The sequence below is a fragment of the Seriola aureovittata genome, chromosome 4 (assembly GCF_021018895.1).
Source record: "Seriola aureovittata isolate HTS-2021-v1 ecotype China chromosome 4, ASM2101889v1, whole genome shotgun sequence".
Lineage (NCBI taxonomy): Eukaryota > Metazoa > Chordata > Actinopteri > Carangiformes > Carangidae > Seriola > Seriola aureovittata.
Window position 1 is genome coordinate 7512111 of NC_079367.1, and position 26485 is coordinate 7538595.

A 26485-nucleotide genomic window follows, 5' to 3' on the forward strand; every position below is an offset into this window, starting at 1 on the left:
ACGCGACACCTCTGAACTACTTACAGTACAATTTATCAATCATTAGCTTTATGCATGAAGAAGAAATATATATCTATCAGTGCTGCTGTGCTCCATCGCTGCTGGTATAAAACACAGACGTACAAACTGAATGCCAAAACATGACACAACATTTCCATTGTGTCAAACTGTATGAAATATATGTGTAAGCATTGTGAAATGCTTCAGAGATATGTCAGATATTTCCAAACACAGAATGGCATATTATTCATACAAATGAGACCTGACTGATGAAGATGTATTGATGGTAACTGTGTTTGTGGGTGTGCTGCGGATATGAGCTGTGGTCACCTCATGAACTTATATCTGTAGAAGCACCTCAGTATTGTTTCCAAGTGTGAGCACAGAGGTGACAAATGAGACCATTGTTGACTGTGTTATATTTATTAGTGACACATCTTGTGCCCGTTACAGTAAAAAAAAAAAAAAACACAACTGAGAATAAAAAAGCAAAATAAATTGGGACAGACACATTTTACATGATTGATAAAAAAACATTTTTACAGTGTAATAAATCAAAACGTACAATGACATAGAAATTTACATATAATCATTGTGGAGGATCTAATCTGTGCTGCGCTGGCTACTTCGCATTACACCCACAGGTGTTTCTGTTATTTAACCTACCTTCACTTATATAAATGGTTGGACAAAATAATAGAAACACCTGCAACGCAATACAGGTCAACAGTCCCACAAATGGCAGCCTCCAAAATGACCATAAGGTTGAAGTGACATTATAACCTCCTTGACGGAGCATTTATTGCAGGACTGTTGGATTAGACTGCATTAGTTTCGGCTAGGTGTTCCTAATAAACTGTCAACTGAGTGTATGTACAGAAAACATATATATCTCTCTATTCAAACTGACATGCGACAAATGAAAAAGTTATGATTTCTACTGTACTATCTGCCAACATTTATATTAATACATATGGATGTGATGCCTTTAAGGAATCGTTCAGTTGCATCTCACGGCAAAGAAACCAGCGGACACAATGATTCCGTAGCTGCCGTGTTACGTTTAGCTTTTTATCTGCATTTTGTTTACTAGTTTTCATGCACTCTCGATCGCAGCACTTCATGTCAAGTTATTACAACTGATTCAATAGAAAACTGTCAGACTACGATAGATTATTGTTACAATAAATACACTTAAGACTGACATCACACCAATTTGTAATAATACAGTATTTGCACATTTATTTTCCTTCCTAAACAAAAATATGTGGATTTACAATATTATATTATATTATGAAATCATGATTTCTATGTTTTCAAATTAGCTGAGCAACACAGTATTTCTTGGTAACTGCAGACGTGCCTCCAGTTTGGGAATTACTGATCTACAGAAACATACATAAACAACTCAATAGTTTTCATAGATGAGTAGATTTTCAATGTAATTTTTAAATACTGTGAGCACAACAAACTAATTTCCATTCAGCACTGTTGTACTGTGTTGGCGGCAGAATACCTGCACAGTTGAAACCTAAACTACTTCACCTGGTGAGGTAATACCAGGGCTAAGTGGGAAAATTCTTCTTTTTGCCATTTTTGTGAACTCTTGAAATCCTTGGAACCAAAAGCCAGTGTTTGGATGCTACAGGGAGCATGATGTTTGCTCTTGTGTGGCTTTTGTGAATGTTTGCCTTTGTCCCTGCAGCCTGTAAACCAGTGATGTGGCGCGGTCAGCTGACTCGACTCTATCCCGTCCTGTTCACTATAGAGTAAGTGTCATGGGAGCGAGTGCGAGGGTTCAGTTGCTGTCAAAACACAAGATAAGCAGTGTTAGGTGGATCATAGAGGTCAGCAGATTTATACAAAAAGCACTGAACCAAACTTGCACCAAACTTTCTGGAGGGATAGGGACAGGAAGAACCCATAAACAATCTGGATCATCTGCTATGAATTTCATTTCTTTTCTCTGAAGTCTCTGTATGCTGTTTGACACCGGCCCTAACGGAGGTCTGCGCTAGTTTTACAGATGGTTAGATAACAACACCCAAAAATCAGCTTCTAGAGGCGTAAGGAAACTCGCTGATTGTCCAAATGCACTTTGTCGGGAAGAATGTAAAAAAAATCCTCAAAAGAATTCCTCAAAAAATAAAATAGTTTTACTCACAATGAGCAAATTATTTACTGTAGGTCTGGCGCTAAGCTAACCAACTGCCTGCTGGGATGGGCTACAGCCCCCCGCGACCCTCTTTGGACACGCAGTGAAACTAATGGATGGATGGATGGATGGATACATGTGACATTTTGGGAAATATGATTTTGACTTTTTCGCTGAGAGTTAGATGAGAAGATTTTACCTTGTATGAGTGTTTATGTTACACACTGCACTATTTCTTTTAAAAACTTGCTGCTTTTACACTAAATATTTTTTAGGGCTTAAGCAACCAAGATAAAACATGCTAATCACTGAGCTTTAGGGTGCAGTCATTGGCAGTGCTTGTCTTACATTTGGACCGAGCTGCGTCTACTCTTCATGCGAAGCTAAGCTAACCCGCTGTAGCTTGATATTTATCTAATCATTGAACTCAGTGTATTTCCCACTATGTCAAACAATTCTTTCAAAATTAAAAAAAAAAGAAGAAGAAGAAAAGAATCAATAAAAAGCACATTTTCTCATCTTAGCTCTATCTACCACAACAAGTGGCGTTGCAATGAATAAATAAGATTTTATTACAACTAGAAGAAGAAGATTCTGCTACCTTATATGTTTAATTAGCCCCAATGTAGTAATTCCGGGTAGAGAATGAAACTAAAGTAATATACCTATACATATCACTATACATATAGTACATGTAGCTAGCAAGCGCTAGTTGACCCTATTTTCTGCATTTGGTTATTTGCAATTTTAGCATAATTTATGATTTCAGTTTTAAGTTGAACTTTTTTGGCTGAAAACAATACATGTATGACGCAGCAGAACATGAAGCACGTTCTCGTTGCAAAATCTCGTTTTTAATAACAATACATACCTCATAGTCTTGAGGTGGGACAGGTGGACCCTGGCCTCCTGGACGAGCAGGTGCTAGAACAGAGTGAGAGAAATAATGTGACCAAGCACTTGTGCCATCAGACTCAGTATTTATAATATATAAGGTATATAAGAGATGCTATGTGGCTCTTTGTGAATGCATATTGGCAAACTCTTTTTCAGGATAGATGAATCATTTTATTGTCAAGACGGTTCCTTAAATTACTTTAAGAGTAAAATCAAATCTATGTGATGAGTCCACAGCCACCAGAGTCAGGTCAAGGCTTTAGATAGTTTGAAATAGCTGAAATAAATTTGCTTCAGGTGCATCGTCAATCGTACAATCCTATTTATCAGCTGCAAATAACTCACTGAAGTATCCGCACGTGTCAGTGCCAAAACATGCATTTTACACTATATACTTCAGTCCAAGGGACATGAGGTAAATTTTTACTGAACCAAGATATATAACCTGATATAAAGATGTTTTTTTGTGATTTGCTCAAGTAATTTTTTTTTTTACCTTTAGAAGAGTGCGTGGGTCCACCTGGGCTTTTTCTCTTGGTGTAAGTGTAGATTATGATCATCACAAATGCTGTCCCGACCACGTCCACAATGATGACCAGCGCAAACAGAGTCGCGTCCACCTCAAAACAATTTGCACATACTGGAGAACAAAGAACAGCAGTTGAAGTTGTGTGTTAGCTCGGTAAGGAGAACTGACTCTGATGGCACATCATGAGAAATCACAAAGTTTTTTACTCACCCTTTCCTTTCACGTAGAAATAATATTTGTTTTTGGTGGTGGTGGTGGGGGGGTCTTCGAGGTCGATGTCATTTTCATATTGACAGGAGTATAAGCCTTTGTTATCACTATTATACTCGATGCTGTATGTAGGGTTTGGCTCTGCCACCTTAGGTGGGTCTTTTTCCCCACTATGCTTGAACCATGTCCCGTTTCCTGGACAGGTCATTGTGAATTCTTCCCTCCAGAATTCAACTGAAAAAAAAAAGAAAAACACATTGAGAGATGTTTAGCTTTCTGGTTTAATCTGTCACTTCATCAACATCTCTCTTCCTCATTACTTTTCAGAGGAAAAGGGAGGACGATCTAACAGCTGAGGTGGGTTCCCAAGGCTAAACTATTAAATCCTCTTATGTACGTCTGAATCTGATCATTTCTCCCTGTCTTACTGTGTATTACACCATGCTGATGTCTGGCACATGCACAGAGACTGCAATGTATCACATAACAGCCAAGAATAAATAACTAAAATACAATTATTGATAATCAAAATAAAATGTTTCCATAAGCTACAGCAAAGAGTAAAGTATATCAAAACATCAGAGAAAGAAGAACAGTTCAGTGGGGTGAATCCCCACACAGCAGTTAGAGCAGTTAAGGCGCATAAGCAAAATACAGGAAGTTAGAGAAGTTTTCTTTGAAGATGCTTGTAAAAGTCCATTTTTATTATCAGAGTTTATGTTGTTCTGAATCCAGACAAGTGAATTTAAACTATATTACTTTAAAATGTGAAATAAAATAAAACAACAACAACAACAACAACAGAAACAACAACTGCAGAGCAGTTAGATATTTACTCACCATTGCCTTTATCAGCTTTCACAGTAGCTACGAGCAGCAGGATGGAGAGCACAGACTGAACACCCATAATGTTCATTTTCTTAAGACGACCTCTGAATCTTATTATTATATAGATCAGATTTGTGAATGTCTCCTCCACAAGATACAAATAACATCAAGATGTCTGCTCAGTAAGACCGAAAGATTAAATGATGTAGACGTGATGATTCTCTCTCTAACTCTCTCTCTCTCTCCCTCCCTCATTCTCTCTCTCTCTCTCTCTCTCTCTCTGTCTCTCACTCACACACACACACACACACACACACACACACACACCACAGGAAGTGTTTTTTTTCAATACAAATTCACAGTTAAACCTCAGAATGAAGTAAAGCCGAATGAGTATAGTATATACTCTCATTTATTAGTATTCTATTGATTTAGAATTTGATTCCTAATCGATTCCTGATCAAAAAGAGAAGCTACAACTGCAGTGTCAATTATACTGAATAGATCATGTTGTCGTTCCACACTGAGATCACTTCTTCAGAACTGTTCAGACAGTTCATCTCACATCCACAATGCACTAATGAGACCGAAACACTCAGAACAACCTAAAAAAACACTAACAACAGGTGGCTTTACAATGTGTATCACTGTTGTCTATGAAGTAGTTCTTATTTTTGTTGTTTAGCATAAACCAAGACTTCACCACTAAAAGAAGGGAACTTCTTTACTGCACTGAAAAGAATCCGAAATGCTGCAATATTGCATTTGTTTTTTTTTTTTTATCATGGACTAATTCGAAGTGTTCAAAATAAAACAAAAGTAATTCATATACCCTATACATTCTTGTCTAGGATAGCTACAAATTGATATACAACAGTGTTAGTCAGCCCTGTTTTGTCAATATCCTCTTCAATACACCTGAGAAAGAATATTTGTTTTTGCAGCCTGATCCATCCCTGACAGTCTTCTGAGGATATGACCTGACATCCATCGTTTGTTGTGACGTCCGGTCATAAAGTTTCCACCTGAACAAGCAGAAGAGTTCCTCAGTGGGGCCGAGGAATGGAGGGCAAGGTAATTTTGGACAATTGATAGCAATTGTTAAAAAAAACAAAAGTAATTAATTTACTGTTTGCTGTATATGTTAATGATTGTTAATGATCGCGATCATACTAACACATACTGAAAAAGCCAGAGCAGGAAATAACCTCTACCTCTATTTGCAAACATGGTCTTTGATAATAACCATTAACTCTTGTTAGTTGTGTTTGCATGATTTTATATGCACTTCCTCGTTTCTCTCCACAGTAGTAGACAGCAGAGCTGAGCTTTACAGAACATACAACACAGTCTGATAGAACAGATCTTTAGCTTCGTACAGGAAACCAATCAATCTTCATAGTTTCCCTTAGTTAAACTGGTATTAAAATACCATAATAATAAAAGGTGACATATATTAACAATTCTCTATAGATTAGTTATAAGCCGTTAATAAGAAAAACTTTTGTGTTGCCATCTGTGAAAAACCTTTTTGGCTGTTAAGTCATTCATAAATTTGTTATCTATCCCTGTCTGTCTCCCCCCTTATTTCCTGTCCCCCCTCTACAGTCAGTTCTCTAATAAAGGCAGAATAAATAATAAAGTCATCGCTAAAGGGTCAAGAAGTCCTCACCTCTGAACGTGGGGCATCTATAATTATGATCGTAAATGTTAATAAGGGACTCTCACAGTAATCCACTGAGTCTACAGTTGTAAGTGTTAATAAGTTGATAAGAAATTTGGTTTGATAAGAATATGGATTTTGGTCCAGATGCTCTGTAGCTGCTCTCCAGAAGGTCAGAGGTCAGTCCACTGGAGGAGTCCATGGTGAACTGAAGAGCTCATTAAATTAAGCCAGTGTCACGCTGGAGGAGGATAAGTTCCAGACACAACCTGGCAACCAAAAACCTTATCTTATATATGGCGTATATTTGAATTAGAAAGGATCATTAAATTACATGTGAACCATCAATTAAGCTGCTGGTTACAACCTATGAACCCTATAGTGGTACTAGTTCATATTTGAAAATGTCAAACATCTACATGAGCTGCAGTTAAAGTTATAAAAGATTGAGTCTTGTTTTGGTTTTGACACCTTTCTGAAGCTAATGTAATTATAAATGCTCTTGTCATTCTATAGCTTACGATTTTACTCAGTAGGATTTCACCTGTAAATTCAATAAACCATGTCGGACATAGAAAGCTAGGAGGTGAATTCTAGCCTGTTTCTGTCAGACTGGAATCACAGAGCTGATGTACATCAAAGTGCTTCTCTGCCCCCAAGTGGTTCAAACCAGTAACCAGAGAGTTTCATAGAGTGAATAAACCATTGTGCAGCCTTCTGTTGATCTCCCATAACTGGAAAGCAAGAGCCATCACATCAACATATCATAACGAGTTCTTACCTTAAAGATCCTTCAATTTGTTAAATCACCTCTCAGCTCTTTGGTCTTGTTAACATTCAGATATCCAGAGTTATGTGCATTTGTAGTAAATGGTAAAAAAAAAAGTTCTCCATTTAAAACTGTGACTAATTTGACTTAATAAACAGAATTTTACTTTTTAAATTTAATTTGATTATTAAAATAAAACATTTCAATAAACACAACTTAATCTAGGATGGTTTAATCTCACAGTGATTGTACATTAATCACGTCAAAGCTATATAATAATATAAATCCATGTAATGTTACATTTTAAAGCAGTCATGCTTTTTTATTGCTACATCGGATCATATGCCTTTAGATCATGACTGAAGTATGTGTGGTATCTAAATACAGTAATAGCTTACTGATTAACCTGTCTGCACGTGTTTGCGCAACAGCTGTGACATGTACAGTTAATGTGTTTTACGCAGCAGCAGAACAGGTTGGGTGACCATCAGGAATTTGCCGGCTTTGAGTTTAAAATGTGGGAGAGAGGTAAGAAGGCAGCGAGGAGAGTGGATGACTTTGTTACTCCGCCCGAAAATGTGGTGGGAGGGTGCTGAAATGAAATGTATGAGGGCTGCAGCGAGTTGGGACGCGTCTTTGGAGAGACAGAGGACTCACCGTAACTTCATGTTTTCACCCCTCTCGAAAGTGGATCCAAGGTCTTGTCGGTTGGGTTTCCTGCCTCTGTGAGTCGGCGGAGGAGTCTCAAGTGGGTTTGTTGACTCCCGGTCTGTTGTTTCATCGGACAGCCCGCTGTCCATCCAATGTGCGTAAAAGGGCTCTATTTCTTCACCGTCCTGTCTGGACTGGCAGCTTCAGGTGAGACCCTGGTGTGCTGTGAGTGGATAAACTGAATGAAAAGATTATATTTGATTTTTTTGGGACTAGACTATTTGTTATGGAATTATATGTTTAGTGTTTGGTGATTTATCAAAGTTTCTATTCTGAGATTTTAAACCTCAACCAATGACAGATCGTTTTGATTCCTTACATTCATCAGGACATAATAGCCTATAAATAAACAAAAAATAAATCCATAAATAGCAATAGTATCCTATCATAGTAAAAAGTAGGCTATGGATTCGCCTGTATCTGCTTGGCCGTGTATTTTTGGATCTGTTTTTTCCAACAGTTTCCAATTTCCAACACTTTACGATCTCCAATTTTTTCACATCCAAAGAGTAATCTTAAAAAATAACAGGATGACCCTGTAGATACGCTCCCGACAATCGAGGTTCAAAGCAACAGAGAAAACCATGATTGTGTGTCCATTAGTGAAAGCTCCACAGGGACCTCTAACCTCAATCTCTGAGCGCCCGTCGTGCGTCATTGGGAAGTGGAGAACTTGGCCAAGTGGCACCGGGTGGGTCGCTGAAGCAGCCACAGCGGGGACCACTTCTCCCAACATAATGACTTTTACAGTAATTGCCGGTAACAAATCCTGGCCGCATTGTGTTTTGGTTTAATGCAAACTCGCTCCTTTCCTGCCCATTAATGTGCATCCGTGCTTACGTTCACAGGCACTGTGAAGTGGCCCGCTGGACTCAGATAAGTCCACCTGCTTCCCGTGCAAAGGGCGTCCAGGATATGTCAGTTGGGTCGTAACAACTTGTCAAATACACACAACCATGTAAATAAACACTAATAGATCACATCCGTTTGTTACAGCTGTTCCCATTGAAATACTGTAGGCTAATGGAGCAGGTTTTAATATCGTGATTTGGCGTACAGCCTATCAATGGCTATTCATTCAGCAGACACCAGGTTGTTTAACCTTGAAGTAATCGGTGTCCATCCCAGTTAAGTGGATTATATTGATTGAACGTGTCCATCCACTGCAAAAGCACCATGCAGGGAATCACTGTAGTAGCAAGATGCTTATGTTTACAAGGAGCATGTGCTTGCAGATCAGTCACAACAGAACAGTCACAGCCTGATACAGACTGAGCAGGAGGATGATTAAATATACTGAGTGGATATAGAGGGATAGATGATAGCATGACAGCATGAAGAAGAGCATGTTGGAACTGATTACAGCTCAGCAGCACATCAGTTCTCGCCTGTTATTGTATAATCATCATTGCCTTTGGCTTTATTGTGTTGGCAAAATGTCACTGCATGATGAAACAAACCAGCAGTCATCATCTCATCTTCATGAAACATGCATGCTATATAATATGTGCAAAATAATATTTGCTCATTTCTCTCATAGATAATAAGATGACATTAAAACAGCACACAGCTAACACATTTACCCATCCGCCTCTGCCATTTTGACGTGCATTGCACTGATCAAAGACAGCATTCATCTGAAGGAGCTTCTTTTTAAGGATTTGTGATACAGACCAAACAGAATAATAATCTCCCTTTTCCTGTCGCTGCTGTAAACATAATCACAGCAATTGTTGCAGTGTTAAAAATCCTTCATCGTCCTGAAAGATAAATGCCCCACTCTCTATTCTGTAAAGAGTGTTTAAGGTGCATTTGAAAAAAAAGAAGGAAGAAATACTATCAGTCGTAATTTGTGTCAGGGTTCTTCTGGGAGCAGTGTTTTTCCTTTCACTACACTAGAGGGAATTTGCTTTTTAGAACAGACATGACCAGATTTGGTCTTATTTTTTTACAGAACCATTTGTGTGTTGTGATAGAAGCTGGATCAGAGGCAGGTTCTTGTGTTTCATGTGGAGGCACAGCACAGTAGTCAGAATGAAAACAGAACATTCAAGTCACTCCATAAACATGTCCTGCAAGATGTTTCCTGCATAGTTTTACACAAGAACGGGTTCATTTCTTCCTAAGATGCCCAGTCCAAATATTATTTTACTTTTTAAATCTTTATTGGGATGCTGGGTCCCCATGGAGGCCGCTCCCACCCTTTGTGCTTTGTGTTTGTACCCTGCCCCCCCCAGGCTCCCATTAAGTACAGTCCACACAAAGACCCAAAGACCATTGGTCATTATTATTGCACTGGAGTAAAACAATTAGCCCCAAGTTTTCTGTGTGGTCAGATTGAGGCAATCTAATTTAAAAATCAACCCTTGATCGAAACAAATACAACGATAGTTCTGTGATTCGTCCACGATCTCCCGGAACTTACATTGTTCTCACGTTTTGTGCTGTTGAAAAGTTTAAAAGGAGTCAGTGATGTTTGAACTGTAAGCAGTAATCTCACAACAGCCAGACCTCCTTTACAAAATCTAATTTTTTAAGAAAATACCACAGATTACATTTAAACCTAGTCTTTCCTCTGTTTTACCAGTTGGGTTCAAAACTGGCAAAATAACAATTCAACTGATTGACTAATGAGGAAGGGAAACACGCTGAAAACACTAGATTAGTTCTAAAAATGTATACCAGATTACTCTCACAGACAGGAGATTAAAAATCTGAACATCTCTTCATCCTCCGCTGCTGGCGATAAATCTGGTATTTGTTTCTGTGCTTTAGTTTAATTCCTTTTGTCTTCCTCTAACATTTTCCTCAACCAGAAGGATGAAATGTTCACAGCCTGACATGTGCAAACCTGTCCTGATTTACAGGTTTAACACACACACATGAACAAATGGCCAGTGTTGATTGCAGCATACCAGATTTCACGTTGGTTGTTTAGACTTCCGTTTAACTCCGTCATGGTTTACAGTAGAGGAGCACCTTCTTGTTTCTGTTTACTGGGATGTAACAGTTATCCACGGCGTCTCTAATCTCGGCACAATGACAAAGCATGGCTGTGGTTTTTGACATGCTTTACTCTACACACTATGCTGTGTGTTGACACACCTTGGAGGACGTCTGGCCATTGTGTCAGGTTGATGGGATTGCCTCGGGGTGTGTAGAGTTGACAGTGACGTGTTCATATGCAAGAACACACCAATCCCCAACACAGAGGGCTTAAGGCGCATCTGTGAAGTGTTGAAGTACGAAGGTTAGGCTCTCCTTGTGCAATGTTTAAATCATAAGACTGCGCTCCGCTCCAAATGTAAACACGGATTCCAAATACATTTCTCACTGAATAGGAAGTGTTTGTGTTTGCAGGTTCATCTGACGTTTGAGTGATTATGCACATACACACACACACATGCACATTTGTGAGCATGGGTTTTCTGTTTGTGTAGTCGCATTTTTACATAGTCCCTGTTGGCTGGTCACTCATTCTCAAAACTATTTAGAGTTATGGTAAACAGTTGATCTTTGTACTGAAAGCAAAACTTCCACAGGGTTTACAGCATGTGGAATAAATCAGCAGTTTCCAAAGAATACCAGCAGGTCTTTCTGACTCATATGATCTGCAGAGCCAAGGAATTTCATCATCAGTTGTCATTTGCTGCATAATTTGTGATTAAACACCTAGGAGCCATGATGATAGAATTCCCCAGACTGGGAGAGTCACTCTGTCAGACTACAGTCTTTTATTTGTACTCCAGTACATCCAGCCATTGTTGTTTAAAACGCTGACTATTGAAATGAACTCTACAGCAGACTGAAAGAGTAGCAGAGGCAGCTACTTATCTGGTTTTGCTCTCTAATTATCTGACACTGTACTCAGCTATTTAAGTGAATAAGAGTGTAAGCTGAGGAGAGGAGGGGAGGGGTTAGTGGGTGGGGCAGGTGAACGACAGACTAGAAGGGTTTGGTCACACTTGTACACTGGAAGGAGAGGCCACCCTCGTTAATTTCTATGACGCCCATGTCATGACATATACAAGAGTGCTTTTTAAGCCACCTCTGGAACGCTTGTCCAATGTCCAGCCAGTTTCTATTCTTGCTTATATCCAGTAGCTACATGGGGGAGGAATACTTCTTTAAAAAGCCCTTTGCTTTACAAAGTCTTCCTTTAAAAACTCTTGTCAAAACATAGCTACAACTGTTTTCACAAGCTGGGTGGAACGTTTCGTGAGAACTAAACTGATCTGCATTTGTAACATGCTCTTAGCATTAAGCAAAGAGCAGAGGTCTGTGCCTCCTCCACAGTGTTGTTTCTGATCTGTGTATATATTGTCATTCGCTGATTTACTCATCTGCTCAGGAGCAGAGGTGGAAGTCTCAGTAGGACTGGATTCACTCTGACTCATACCACTGCAGGACACCAAACACACAGCCGGTCTAGCTTCATATTAAATATGTGAAACTAAGGCTGTCTTTTGAGGGTTGGATTGTCCGTCCAACAGAAGCCCTGTGGGTTTAGAGTGAGTCGGATCGAAGCATACGCATTGGACCCCCCCCTAAGGAGTTTGTAATCCCGGGGAGAAGTTGTTGAGTCAGCTGCGAGGTGGGAGTGGAAGAGGTTTGATGGATTAAACTCTTATCCTCTCTCACCCACTACTTGTTTCCTCTGGACGCCGCTGCCTGATGAATTACAATTGGCCTGGAGGAAGCAGGTGGAGGGAGAAAGAAGGAGAGGAAGAAAGAGTTCAAAAAAAGAGATCGATGCTTGGTTTGTTTGCACTGACCTTTAGAGTGTTTTCAGACACTCTTTTGTAGTTGTCTGTAGTTCATACTTTTATATAGGGTAGAAAGCAGAGCAAAAATCTGCCATTCTGACAGGAGTGTGTAGACTGTATGTGTTTTTTTCTCAAAGAGTGAATCCAGGCTTTTAGATTTGCTGTTCCATACAGCTGGTGTCTGGTTTGTCTCTCAGGCTGTTATACAATTTATACTTCAGCTTTGTTTGGAGTAGAAGGCATGAGTAAGGAATGTCAACGCAGATGAAAGAGTTTGACTTTCTGCAGTGCCACCTGCAAAGTCAAGTCCTGCCCACTCTATTTGATTGACAAGTGATCTGTGGGTAGTGTGTGCAGAAGCAGAGAAGTTAGCACCAATAATAATAATCAAATACAAATAAAATAGCAGAACTTTTACAGATAAGTACTGAATATTATGTTGAAGGGAAAGCGAGGTAGTCCTAATGTTATGGTATGTGTTCACTTTTATCATTCCGTATATGGCCAAAAGTATGTGGATGGCTGAGACTTACACCTTTGTGTGATAATTGCACATGTCATCCAAAACCATGGGCATAAATCTGCTGCTTTAACACCCGTCGCTCTTCTGGGAAGACTTTTCACAAGATTTTTCGAACCTGGCTGCAGGTATTTTCTCCCATTCAGCCACAAGCTCATTAAAAAGGTAGGCTACTGATGTCGGGCTATAAAGCCTGACCTGTAGTCACCGGTCACATCCATCCCGAAGATGGTGGATGGGATTTAGGTAGCAGTTTTTCCACCGCAGACTCAGAAAACAATTTCTTTACAAACATGACCTTGTGCATGGGGTTAGAGTTTGGATGAAACAGGGCCTTCTACAAACTTTTGCCACAAAGTTGCACACAGAATGTCATCTAAAATATCACTGTGTGCTGCATCATTGAGATTTCCCTTCGCTGGAACAAAGGGGCCCAAACTATGAAAAACAGCCCCAGAACAAAAACACACAAAAGTACAGTATATAAGCACTTACCTTTGAGTGTATAGTGTATTTGCTTGTTTTGGCACAACTGTATGTTCATGACTTTGTGGAATGAATGGAAGCTCTTACAGAGAAAATATACAGCTCAGTATGATGCACATAGTTGTGTGCATCTCAGGGGTTCCCTCCCATCACACCACTCAACACTCACCCTCTCCCTCAACTCTGTGTCCTCCTCCTCTGCGAACATACTGTTACCTGAACCTGCTATTCCCAGCCCTCAGCCCAGGCCTGCATGAAAGACAGCCGTTGTTAAAAAAAAGACTAACCTAGGAAAAACTAACCTGGGCTTATGAAACCTCTCACAAAGAGGAGAAGAGGCTCTTTGTAGTCCACTGAGCGCTTTGTGTGTTTGGTCCTCTCCTAAGTGTTTCCTCCAAAACCGGTGCAACAGAAAATCAGGTTTCCTCTGGTGGTCCCTTTGTTTGTGAGCCATAATGAAGAGAGGAAAGGCACAAACACACACCGTCTAGGAAATAATGTAATGAAACCAATTTCCTGATTCAGAGGGTCGGTCCGGCTCCTACAGTGTTTCCTCCCCTCTCTTAAAGCCCTTAGGAGGACTTAATACCTTGCAAATGGAAAGACCAGGTCTATAGTGTATACTGTAAAAGAAACACCTCTTAAACAGTGATTGGTAACTGTGTGGTATCCCCATGACATCCTTGGATATCAGGCTGTAGGCCTACTATCTGATCATGAATATTATCATACTCTTTTATTAAAATCAGCTCTGCTTCCCCTTTGCTGTTTATAAATCAGCATATTTATGAAAAACTGCATCAACAAACCCTCAAACTAAAAGGCGACACAAAAACTTTGACAAAGATCTGCATTGTGTAGCGAGGCAGGCACAGTGTGTTCACTCTGTGGACTGTTTTTAAGATATTCAAAGAAAATATTTAGAATACCGGAAAATATTTACTGAGCAGTTATGACAGGAGTTCAATATACCAAGCATGCCTCTCTGCAGTGTGAAACACACCCAAAATGGCCTGAAAATGCTTAAGTTCTGGAAATGCTACCCATGGTAACGGTTACTAAGCGGAACAAATAAATAAATATGAAGAGACAGTTCTGTTTGTTGGTCTGTTGGCTGAATCTCTCAACTAGTTGAGAGATTTTTGTTTGCACTTATAAAGCACATGCGTAGCTACACATTTGGCAACCTGAGACCAAAGACACTATGTAAAACATGGCTGGGTTTATGCGCTTTAAAACCTGCCCACACTCTTTGACATTGGGTGAAATATTATATGGGCAGGTCAAACACCACTTCATATTTTTTCTGCCCCCCTTGGAAGGCTTTTATACAATCTTGGAATGACTGCCAAGCCAAGCAAACCTAATCACACTCGAGTGGGCTTGGTTTGATTATTTTACAGCAGATGAACGTATTTGCCCTCTTTGGCTTCAGACAGGCAAGTGGACCAGTGCAGTGTGTACCAAGTAGTGTTGACAGGTAGAATAAAGTACATTAAAGGTTCAGCAAGTTCATCTTATTGTGATATATTGGATATATTGACAGATATTATGGACCAACGCCAACACTGGTACATCTAATGGAGTGTGTCCGTGTGTGTGTGTGTGTGTGTGTGTGTGTGTGTATGTGTATGTATGGACCTGTGCCAATAGTGATCCCACTGAAAGATTGCAAGCCCAACATACGCACAAACACACACGCACACATGCATAACAATGGAAAATAATAGTTTACGACCTATTCCACCTATTCTCGATGCCATATCTGTACTACATCTGGAGTTTACATTGACAAAGATATTCCCACACACACAGGCGTGCACACACACACACACATTCTCCAGGAGTTTGTGTTACATAAGACGCTGACCTGAATAATCCCTCGTTAGAAAATCTTTGTCACTATATTTGTTTCGAGTTCAGGTAATCAGGAAACAAAGTGCACACTTGCCAAAAGGACTAATTTAGTCTTACCACATTTCACGGCATTTATTAACTTTAATTTTTACTCAGCGTTACTCAGAGTTAACTTTTACTCAGCAGTAGCCTACCTTTGTGCCAACTTAACTAGAGGTTTTGTGTCCTTTCAGTTAATACCCCCTTCTCCTGTTCCTGCTGATTACATGAAAGATATAAGATATTAATTGTTTTTGGAATTAAATCTCTTGTTTTACATTGTTCTGCAAGTATTTTGCAATAAAACTCCAGCATGTCAGACAGTATCCGCAATATTTGAAACATAATTAGGATAAATTCATACATTTGTCTGCACTCTGGCTCTGCCCTCCTCTGTAGGGTACATAACTCCATCTTAATAAGCCGTGAAAGCTATCTCTCTCTGCCTCTGGACACTGGGTGTGGTCGGCACTGGCAGGATGTCCAGACATAAACAAGTGAGCGACTTAGACTGGACAGAGAGGCAAGTTGGAGTAGAAGAATGGATGCACAAACAAGCAGTATTATCTTATCTCCTCCTTACAGATTGCACTTATGTAGAATAATGCGTTTTCCATCATGTTGTTATCCTCCGGGCTCCATCCATACACTTCTTACTCACTCATACTCAATCATCCCACTCTTGTTCATCACTTAAGCTCGCTCTCTCATTTCTGCTTATTTATCCCTCTTCTCTCTTTCTCTAAATGATCAAAATTCTGCACGCTTAATGTCTTCACTCATGTAATGGAACACGTCCTCCCCACCAATTAGAGCCTGCTAATGACTGATTAAATGGTGATCATGTACTTTTAGCTGCAGGGACAAATTATTGTAGTAATTGAGGCACTGTACATAGCTCTAACTGTTCTGTCATTCCACTAATATCCATTTTGTCTTCAAAAAGGCCCAATTAACCTTAATTCTTAATCAGCGCAGCTTGTGTCAGAAGATGGCATAGTTGAAAGCGTTTTTTTTTTTCCCATTTCTTTTTTTGTTGTTGAAAGGAGATTAGAGACGCTTATTTAAATCAATGTACTGTAAATAGAATGGCTAATTCAAAATGAGGTGTTTTGGCCTGGAGGACCTGCTTTCTTTCCTGATTTATGAAGCATGATGAATCATTTCAGCGTGAGCTTTTTGAAGAATTTGGTTGAGGAGGATAGGCATTGTACTGTATTGCTAAGCTAATCATGCTCTATACTCCCTGAAATGAGGATGCAGAAATAGAGGGGTTTAACTGTGGATATGAGTTTGATGAGCAATGAATTCTCCTCAATGTATGAACCAGACTGTAGAGTCTACAGCTATGAGGCTTTACTACAGCAGTGCTTTGGGCTAAATTTGCTGATGTCACCAACGCTTAATTTAGCATGTTAGCATGCTAACATTTGCTAATTAGTGTCAAACACAAAGTGAAGCTCAGGCGGCCCTGTCGATAGTTTTTCAGGTATTTTCTTATAAACCAAAGGTAGATTAAAATGTTGACCTGATGACGGTGCTAGATTAAAAGTTAAGGGATCGCCAAAGTTAATAAAATTCATCTTGAGGGTCTTACCAAAATGTTGTCATTATGTCAACCTCATTGTGACACAAGAACAAAAGTCAAGAAATCTCCAATGTCATCAAGATTTATTGTTTTGGCTCCGTTAATATCTGGACAAAATTTCAAAGCAATCCATCCAACAGCTGATGAGATATTTCAGTCTGGACCAAAGTGATGAACAGACGGAATGACAGACTGACATTGCCGTGTAACCCATGGCCACACACAGAAAACCTAGTACAGTTTGAAATGATGCATTTACTTCTTCAAAGGAGCAGCAGTCATTTTTGTGAGCCATGCAATTCAATATACATACATTTCTGCTCCCACTCCCACACATTTCCACTTTCTCTTTGTCAGCCTTCACATAGAATATGGTAGATGAAACTTCTACTCATGGCTCAGACCCTTCTACTGAGATTTGACACGCACACACACACACACACACACACACACACACACACACACACACACACACACACATACACACACCCGTCCACGGACAGACACACACGCCTTCACCTTTGAGCCAGTGAGGGAGTAATTACTGGCTGCACTGATACAGCCCAGCGCTGATGCAATCTGCTTAATGAATATCCTAAACACATGCAGTTTAATCCACTAACTTCAGTGTTTCTATACACTGCCAGGTAGATGAGGAAGGGAGAGAGGATGGTATGAGAGAAAGCTTGTTCCTTACCAAATTCATCCATCAGAGATCCATCAAGTTATTATATTGAAATAAAGTTACATTTTTCTTGTTCTTCGTGCCAGCAGAAATATCTGCCGGTTGGGTAAGATTTGTTGCATTGTAAACCAAATAGTTTCATCATCTTTCTTCACTTAAGCAGCAATTTATAAATACAAGTTGAAGTACCTGTCTTATTTTAAACGTACTGATGCAGAGTAATCCCAAAATAAGCATGAAGTTGTCATTGCATTAGCACATGTTTTTTTTCACTCAAGAAAAATACATTTTAAATTCTGAAACAAGACCCGACAATTGCTAAAATGGACATTTTCGTGCAGTATGTAATCTGCCTGTATTGCTCACTCGTTCACATTCCTCCCAGGTTTCATCGGCTCATTTAAAACATATTAGGCTGTTAGAGAGCTGTTAGGGCCCAGCGATGAGAGAGAAGCCCGTCTGTTTAATGCTGTGTGGAGGCTGTCTGGTTGTCCCGCTCTCTCATCCCAGCCCACAGGAAACTCTTTCCAGCCTGATAAGGAACAGAACACGCTGCCGGAGGAGCCAAGACCCCGCTGACATTTTCCTAGTTACCTCCTGCCTTAATGCTCGCTGTGATTACAATGCAGGGGAAACGATATGGCTTAGTTTCCTAGATTTTTGTTATTTCTATGCCTAGAGCGTTATGTTACCATTCAACTTAAGGCAAACCCATCTTAGTTTACTTAACCCTCATTTTAAATTGCAGAATAGAGGTTGATGCAGCTTTTTAGGGCTGAAAATCTTTATGATACAAACATAGTGAGCACTGTGAAACTGTTGCATGTAACCCTTATACATGCCTCCTTACTGCATCAATAAAAACCGAAGCCTGGGATGCACTTGTACAATTGAGTCACAGACAGCCCTTCAGTCAGACTCAAGTGTCTCTGATAGTTAGAGCTCTCATCAAGTGTTTGAATTGTTCTGCAAGGTCCTCTTATGGAGTGTGCTAATGATGTTAGGACAAGCCTCGGGTACCCTGAGCCGATTTTAGCTGCTAGCTCTGCAGACGGACGGTCTGCTGTGTGCCATGGCATTGACTTTAATAAAGCTAGACACGGCTCCTGATATTATTAGGGCATATGCGGCTCTCACTAAAAATAGCCAAGGTGATTTTGACTAGACAGCCTGCACACAGTCTTCCACAGAGACTTAGATTTTAGCTTTAGAATACAGTCGGATCTGCTTTGATAAACAAGACTCAACAGTCTCGGGCAGAGGGAGATGTGATTGACTGGTTTCTGACGTCATGTTGACCACCTGCCAGGCAGGAACTCCATTTTAAGCATGTCTCTGCCTGGCACAGTGCATGCGTGTGTGTGTTTCAGTGCAACGCATGTGTGTGTCCACGCTAACTCCATTCTGGGGTACTCCATCCATCATTATGTGGAAGAGCCAGATTGTTGCCAATATCATTCTCCGCTCTTCCAGTCCTTTCATTTTCCATCTAATATGTGTATCACATACTATAAAGATTGATATAGTCCATATCCATATAATATACAGCAGACTCTCAATTTCAGCCCTGTCTCAGCTGCAGCAGTGTAGCGAAAGTGGCTATTATTCATCATGTCACAGATTTGAATCAGTTCAGACTTTCAGGATGTAATGAAGTAGATTTTTTGAAGGGAATTCACTTACTGATTGCAGATCTAATCTCACACTTTCAGCATTTGGACTAATCTGAAAGATTTCAGTGTGTAATATACTATATGTATCTAATACAGTTATAGCGACAACTTAGAGTTAGTGATTTGTCTTGCAGCAGCTCTGCGTAGGCAGAGGTAGGGTCACTGGGTACACTGTGTGCACTCACTAAGCAGGAAATTACTGATGAAGGTGAATTCATCCTGCACCTTTTGTGCTGTATTTTTGTATATGTATTTGTATTTCTTTGAAAAAGCATTCGCGTATGTATGTCTGTATTGATTTTGCTTTCTTTGCAATGGATTCTGCTTTGAAGTAAACTCTGCTGCTGCGCCATATGTTTGTATTTTGCAGGCGTGCTGCAGGTCAGCGGGATGCGTGTATACACATCTGGGGATGTAGAGGCAGTGAATGGGACTGATGTTCGTCTCAAGTGCACATTCCATACATCCGCTCCTATTAATGCCAACTCCCTCACCATCTCCTGGAGCTTTAGACCCCTCGTTCCAGGCCGAGAGGAATCGGTGAGTGTGTGCGTGTCTGTGTTTGGGAGAAAATGTGATAAAACCTCAAACCTCCCTCATTGTGTCAGGGAGCATCCACCCCCTCAGTCGACTGAGAGAGGAGCTGGTGAGTCATCAGGCTCCCTACGGAGCATCCAAGACAGCCGTGCTTGTGTGAGTGTGTGTGTGTGCATATTGAGAATAGAATGAAAAATATGCAACAGGTCCGGGCTCATGTCTTGCCTTTCTTTCTCTTTCAGAATAAAATATCATCCTTCCCCAGCAGTTTGCTGTGACTTTTTGTCTGTGAAAATCCAACCAATCAATATCATTGTTACTCCAAACAAATCCACTCTTCAAATTCCACCCGTAGGTATTCCACTACCAGCAGAAACCCTATCCTCCTGTCGAGGGCATTTTCAGGAAGCGCGTCGCTTGGGCCGGTGACATCATGGGCCGTGACGCTTCCATCATAATTCGACAGGTCAAGTTCACCTACAACGGCACTTACATCTGCCAGGTCAAGAATCCACCAGATGTACACGGCACGGTGGGAGAGATTCGACTCCGTGTCGTCACCACAGGTCAGCAGATTCATTTTCAGACAAAATATTTATTTATATATGAATATATATCATGAATATTGTCTATTTTCATGTGTCTCTGAAAACATCTGCTTTTCATCTCTTGCTTAAAAGCCACATAAAATAGGACAGCACAATCTAGATTGAAATAAAGCAAATTATTATAATTTCAGAATGATTTCTGGTTTGATGTGATATGAATTTTATATTAAATCACTGTCACATTTAGGTTTAGATTGCAAATGTTCCAGACATATGAATAACAATTAAAATTTAATTTTCTCATCACTATTATAGTCTATGAACAATAGATGGAAAAAAGAGTGGGCTGCTGTACAGTTATAACCTAATCTGTGACTTATTAATATTATCATATTAATCATCAAAGTACCTTTAATGAGCTTAATTAATTAATTACATATTTTGCTGCCCCGTCTTTCTGTGTGATTTAGAGTAAGTACAAACAACCACAGCTGCTCATTTTACTCCCTACATTTTATTTTCTTATAAAATAACAGGCAAAATGCCAACAGACTAAAAATCTACAGTCATGCTAGCAGCTCTGTGAGGCTGTCCTTTGTTGCAGTGGTGCTTTAAGCTAAATGCTAATGTCAGCATGCTCACAGAGTCAATGCTAACATGCTGATGTTTTGTGTGTTAGCATGCCATTATATGCTAATTAGTACTAAACACAAAACACAAACAGTTGAGGCTAACAGGAACCTCATTAGTGTAGGTTTACAGGATGGAAATAAACCAAATGGGCAACCAACTGAAATTTTGACCTGATGTTGGTTCCAGCTGAAAAGTCAGATGATCAACAAAGTCATTACAATTAATTCTAGCCAGCATTAGTTGACTTTTCACTCAAAACCACACATGTGAACCTCATGGTGGCACTAGAGGAAATCATTAGGATTCATCCTCTGGGGACCATATTGACAATTGTTGAGATCTCCGCCAAAGTGACTGACAAGCTGACATTGTCATCCCTAGCATGGCTAAAAACTGAAATTCCTTTTTTGTGAATTTACAACAGACACTCATTTACAAATGCACAATACAAGAGTATAAACAGCTCTGAGCAGTGATGGCAGTTTTGCTTCGTCATTAAAACACACTCAGTCTGCATTCCTGTGTTTCCTTCTCACCTACAGCCTCTTTCTCCGAACTTCTCCTGCTGGCGTTGGCCATCGGGGGTGGGATCACCGCGGTGGTCATCCTCCTCGTCATCATCCTGTCCTGCAGGAGGTGCAAGAAGAGGAGACAGAGACAGCTGGAAGGGAACGAGGAGGCTCCCTGCAAGGAGAGAAAAGATCCCACTGCGTGGTAAGACCAAGAGACAGGCAGAGGGAGAGGAAGAGGGGGACAGAGAGAGGAAAAGGAGAACCACACACTTCCTCTCTCTCTCTCCTTCCGTCTGACTCTGGGGATCGTGGCATGTGGTGCTCCCTCTTGGGGCCTGGGGGCTCTTTTCTTACTGGACACTTCACTTCCTGTCTCCTCTCCGACCGCAGTACCAAACCTGGACCAGTTGATGGGCAGCTGTCATGAAGCAGAAATAAAACGAGAATGTGCCTTTTCTGTAGAACTTTAGCCAGACTGCTGTGTATCTCCCATGATATCACCATGTGCCTTTCATTCCTTGAGGGAACCAACTGTTTTATCGGTTCATCTTTTCTCGTTCAGCTAAATGGGTTTCCAAACACATTTCCTGTTTAGAGTGAATGTTTTGATGATGTAGAGGTAGAACAATGCTGTATTCCTGCTGTTTACTTCCCTACTAATACATTTTGACCCCCAACATACTAATGCAGCAAAAGCCACATGTTTTGATTTATTATTTCAACAAACAATAGAAACTTTGGAACAATGAATGAGCAGTTTCATGACTTCTATTGAAATTTTATTTTAATTACCGGATGATGGGAAACATTATGAAACCCCATACAAAGCTTTTATCAACTCTAATTTCAGTTGTCAAATATATTAGCCGTCTTTGCTGTAGTTTACCTGAACCTGCAGGAGGATGCTGGTGTACATTTCTGTTCTTTTTCACTACTGAAGTTGTATCGCTGTATTTTTCTGAGATTCTGTGGTGTTGTTAGAATGATTTTTGTGACTGCTGCAGAAATATCAAATAATCAAAAGCCAATGGTGAGCACTTGTTGGAAACAGACATTTTGTACTTTTATTTAAAAAAATTACAAGCACTTAATTAAATACAATATCAATTCTAAATTTCATTGACAAAGTGGCTTTTTTTTTTTTTTTACCACATCTGAAGGTGTATTGTCTGTTTTGAACAATGAGCTATTTTGTCAAAACTTCTTCTTTCTGGGCATGTGGGACTTCTTTGCCTCTCTCTTGGGTTTTCAGATCTCTCTGTAACAGCTGCCATAACTGGTTACTGTGAAAGATGTGTTGTGATAACGTGCGCACCACACTTCAAAAGCCAAGCCTCTTCAGGAAAAGTTGACAACATCACTGTCATTTTGGTTGATCATATTTATTCAGACTTCAAACCGAATTTTTCACTGAGAAACTTGGCGAAGGAAGGAAATGATTTCACCCAAATCAGATGCAGATGGGTAAACAGATATTTTAAACCAACCTTTGCTCTCAACTTGGGACGACTTAACCCTGTGTGATGCTAACGCTTTGTCCATGCTGCTGTGTTTGTGTTGCTGGCTGCTTGTCTTTGTCCTCTCCCCATTGTGCGTGACTTATGCACATGCATGTACATAAATAATTCATGAATATGTCATGCATGAATGCTTATCCCTGTGTGTGTGTGTGTGTGTGTGTGTGTGTGTGTACTACGTTGCTGTTACCTCCCCATCGTGCATATCTTCCTGTCCCCTCTGTATGTGCATATGTGTGTGTGTGTCCCAGCCACCCATCGAGGGCCATCCACCTCTACCTATCAGAGACGTCCATAGAGATTGACAGTTCAGATGGCATGATCTCAGAGGCAAGCACCAAAGACCCGAGCTCCTCAGAGGAGGAGGGCCCGAGCTCAGACGACGACGACGGCGGTGATGACTCCGACTGAGTAAGTGGGGACAGATAGAAAGACACTAACACTGATGTGAAGCCAGCAAGGAAGGTCGCTGGAGGGCTGCCCAGATAGCACCCATGGATTTATTTCCCTGGTTCTGCTGAGTGGAGGCCGGATGAAGAGAGAGCTACTGCTGCTGCCACTGCAGTGTCGGAAACAACCACATTGTTCCTGATTAAGAGGAAAACGGAAAGAAAGTTCTGTTTCAAAGTTTCCGACTAAGAACAAAGAGATTGCAGCGATGCTTTTGATAATGATCAAGACTTTGAAACAAAATCCAAAGTACGATGACTTTCCTTTTGAGAGAGTCCAGAAATATTCATTTGAGGGAAGAAATGCTGTTTGAAACCCGCAGGGCTCACAAAGTGAGAGGCTCCTGAAGCTGGCGTGGCTACTGTCACAAAGGAAAAAGGCGTCAATTCGTGTTCAATAACTGTCTGTTCTCCTAGACATGGATCTTGTTAAGTCAATAATAAATTCAGCTGCAACAAGCAATCAATTTCATCAAAGATACTGGACTTTAAGTAGTTAGAGTGAGGACAGTACCTCCCCACATGATGAGCCACACACAGACCGCCATATTTAGATGGGTGTCCATAACTTCAGGCATAATCTGTAGTTTTAGAGCTAAAAGCAGTTTAATCCTCCAGATGTAGGCTGAGGGGGCTAACAATATGCCACATCAGATTGCTTGGATAAAAAAGCATAAATGTGATGTTTCTTTCATTAAGCCTGAAGGCCAAATAGTTGATCAGTGAGTGAACAACTGCAGGCACGTAAATGTCCTAAGTGTCGTGTGGGAGCTCACAGTCAGATCTGAAAACCCTTTGATTGCAAAACGTCCTTGAGAGCCTGTTTTCTCTCCGTGTGCCTGTGAATGAATCACGGCTACTAACAGATGATTGTAATAACTGTCTTTCTCCCTTTTTGTGACAGAATTTTGTACCTGTGATGTAATACTGAGCAATATGTTTATAGATTTTTCTTTTTTTCTAGTTTATTTTAGATAATGCCAGAAGTATTTTGTTCTGTTGTTTAAAAATGTCACTGTATTTTTATTGTTGTAGAGCTTTTATAAAAAAAAAAAAGATTTTCTAATAAAAATGCCTTTAAATCTTTTACCACATTGCGTCAAATAAATTTCACCACACAAAGCTGATGTTGGAAGACAATAGTTGGCCTGAGAAACAAATAATCACACACAACTTGGCATGATTTGACAGGACTCATCTATTATGTAAGAGAGGAATCTTGTTATCTAGCATTTATTATGCATCATTATTTTTAATGCACTACCTCCAGTTGTGTGCTTATGATGTATCCCTCTGTAGAGTTCTTTCGCTTGTTTACCTGTAAGCATTGCTGCGGTGAATTGTTTAATTTTTTGCAGGTTCGATATTTATTACATTAGCTATGCTTGCCTTTGTGACTCCAGTCTGGGTTTGCTTATTTGTTGCAGGAGATTGTTCATGACCACGAATATATTACTCTACATCTGTGTGCGTGCGTGTGTGTATTTGTGTGCATTGATCAAAGTCTGCCCCTCTGGGTGCAACTTTAGTTACTGACTGACAGACCTAGTGTGTGTGTGCATGCCTGTGTGTAGATGGGGTCAGAGCATGGATGACTAACGCCAAACACAGGGACAGGGTGGGCAGATTCTGTTTATCCAAATCTAAATAATTACATTTAATTAGTAGAGAAAGGGCACTAGTGTTGAACTGATAAAACAACAGTGTGGTCTCTAGATAATCTTATTTGTATCACCGAAGCTTATGTTAATTACACTTGCAGAGCTTAGACACTGGCCTTCAAATAATACTCTGACTTCAATAATCATCTGTGGGTGTGGAAATGAACATGTTCAGGGCTTATTTTTAAAGTGATTACAAGAGTTTTTTTATGCTCAGAAACAGTGTCACAGTCACATGTGGCAATGACACAATGTGACATAATTTTTAGTTGCATAGCCTTGGCTGATCTGATCTCAGAACAGCTACTTAAAACTTAAAATTTTGGAACAATACTTAAAGGACCTATATGTAAGTTTTGCTATTGCGAGATAGCCAGCGTTAGCATCAATATCTGTTTACCTATCAGTCTAGAAGAAATGTTGGAGTTTAACATCAAACTTTATTCCTTTACTCGCCTGTCTCCAACGATGGAAAGCAACACCAATGTTAATTTATTTCTATCACTTTTCTTCTTCTGAAGTTAGCATGCTAACAAGCTAGCCCTGGCCCGGCCAGACTGTCTCATGGCTGATGGCTGCGTGAAGTTCAGTAAACAGCTGCAACTAGCTTGTTTAATAAGGATATAACACATATGTCATCTTCTCAAGTGATAGCATCCTGAATTGACCAGAATGCAACACAATACGCAGAACACTTTGCAATTTCAGTGAAGAATATTGCATTTCCTAGATTGGAACAATGTTATCATCACTGCTATCACTCTCTCCACCCACACAAACAAAACCACAGCTGTGTCTGGCATATTCTTGTCTATTCACTTGTGGTTGCCAAAAGGCATTCTGGGAAACGTGAGGAATTAGGTTAGGGGAAAGAAAAGAAAAGAAATTAAACAGTCAGTGCTACTATCGACTGGCACACCAGGTAGATATTAGCTGTTGCTCCCACCATCCCCTCCTCCTGATGATGTTTTTGACACTTTATCAAATAAAAAAAAGAAACATATTGAACGGTAATCATAACTGATTGATTTCAGACTGATTTTACACCCAGATCTGACTGTTTTACCGTTACCTCTTCATTGATTGCCAGTAATGTGAACCACACTCCTGAGAGAGGCGTTTTCAGCCATTCCTTGTTCATGACTCATTTAATAAGCCATTCTCTTCCACAATATGTTTATTATTGCATTGCACGTAAATCATTTCTCTGAAGAATAGACTAATGTGGGCTTTGTTTGGTAAAGGAAGGGAT

At 40.1% G+C, this 26485-nt stretch overlaps 2 protein-coding genes across 3 annotated transcripts; one reads left to right on the forward strand and one right to left on the reverse strand.

The window, feature by feature from the left end:
- Positions 1 to 152: 152 nt before the first annotated feature.
- On the reverse strand, positions 153 to 7844 carry LOC130167871 (T-cell surface glycoprotein CD3 epsilon chain-like). 2 transcript variants are annotated; one of them, XM_056374384.1, is made up of 5 exons: positions 7709 to 7844; positions 3792 to 4025; positions 3549 to 3692; positions 3027 to 3079; positions 153 to 1805 (listed from the first exon to the last, which is right to left on the reverse strand). In XM_056374384.1, the coding sequence occupies exons 2-5, from the start codon at positions 3997 to 3999 to the stop codon at positions 1746 to 1748; spliced, it is 465 nt and encodes a 154-aa protein (XP_056230359.1). In that variant the 5' UTR covers positions 4000 to 4025; positions 7709 to 7844; the 3' UTR covers positions 153 to 1745. The 2 variants fall into 2 exon arrangements, with proteins under 2 accessions (XP_056230359.1, XP_056230358.1); XM_056374383.1 differs by lacking the exon at positions 7709 to 7844 and adding an exon at positions 4632 to 4828 and having other exon boundaries at positions 156 to 1805.
- LOC130167870 (myelin protein zero-like protein 2) lies at positions 7657 to 24661 on the forward strand. Its single transcript, XM_056374382.1, has 5 exons — positions 7657 to 7909; positions 19747 to 19916; positions 20269 to 20479; positions 21637 to 21808; positions 23375 to 24661. The coding sequence occupies exons 1-5, from the start codon at positions 7855 to 7857 to the stop codon at positions 23532 to 23534; spliced, it is 768 nt and encodes a 255-aa protein (XP_056230357.1). The 5' UTR covers positions 7657 to 7854; the 3' UTR covers positions 23535 to 24661.
- The last annotated feature ends 1824 nt before the right edge of the window (positions 24662 to 26485 follow it).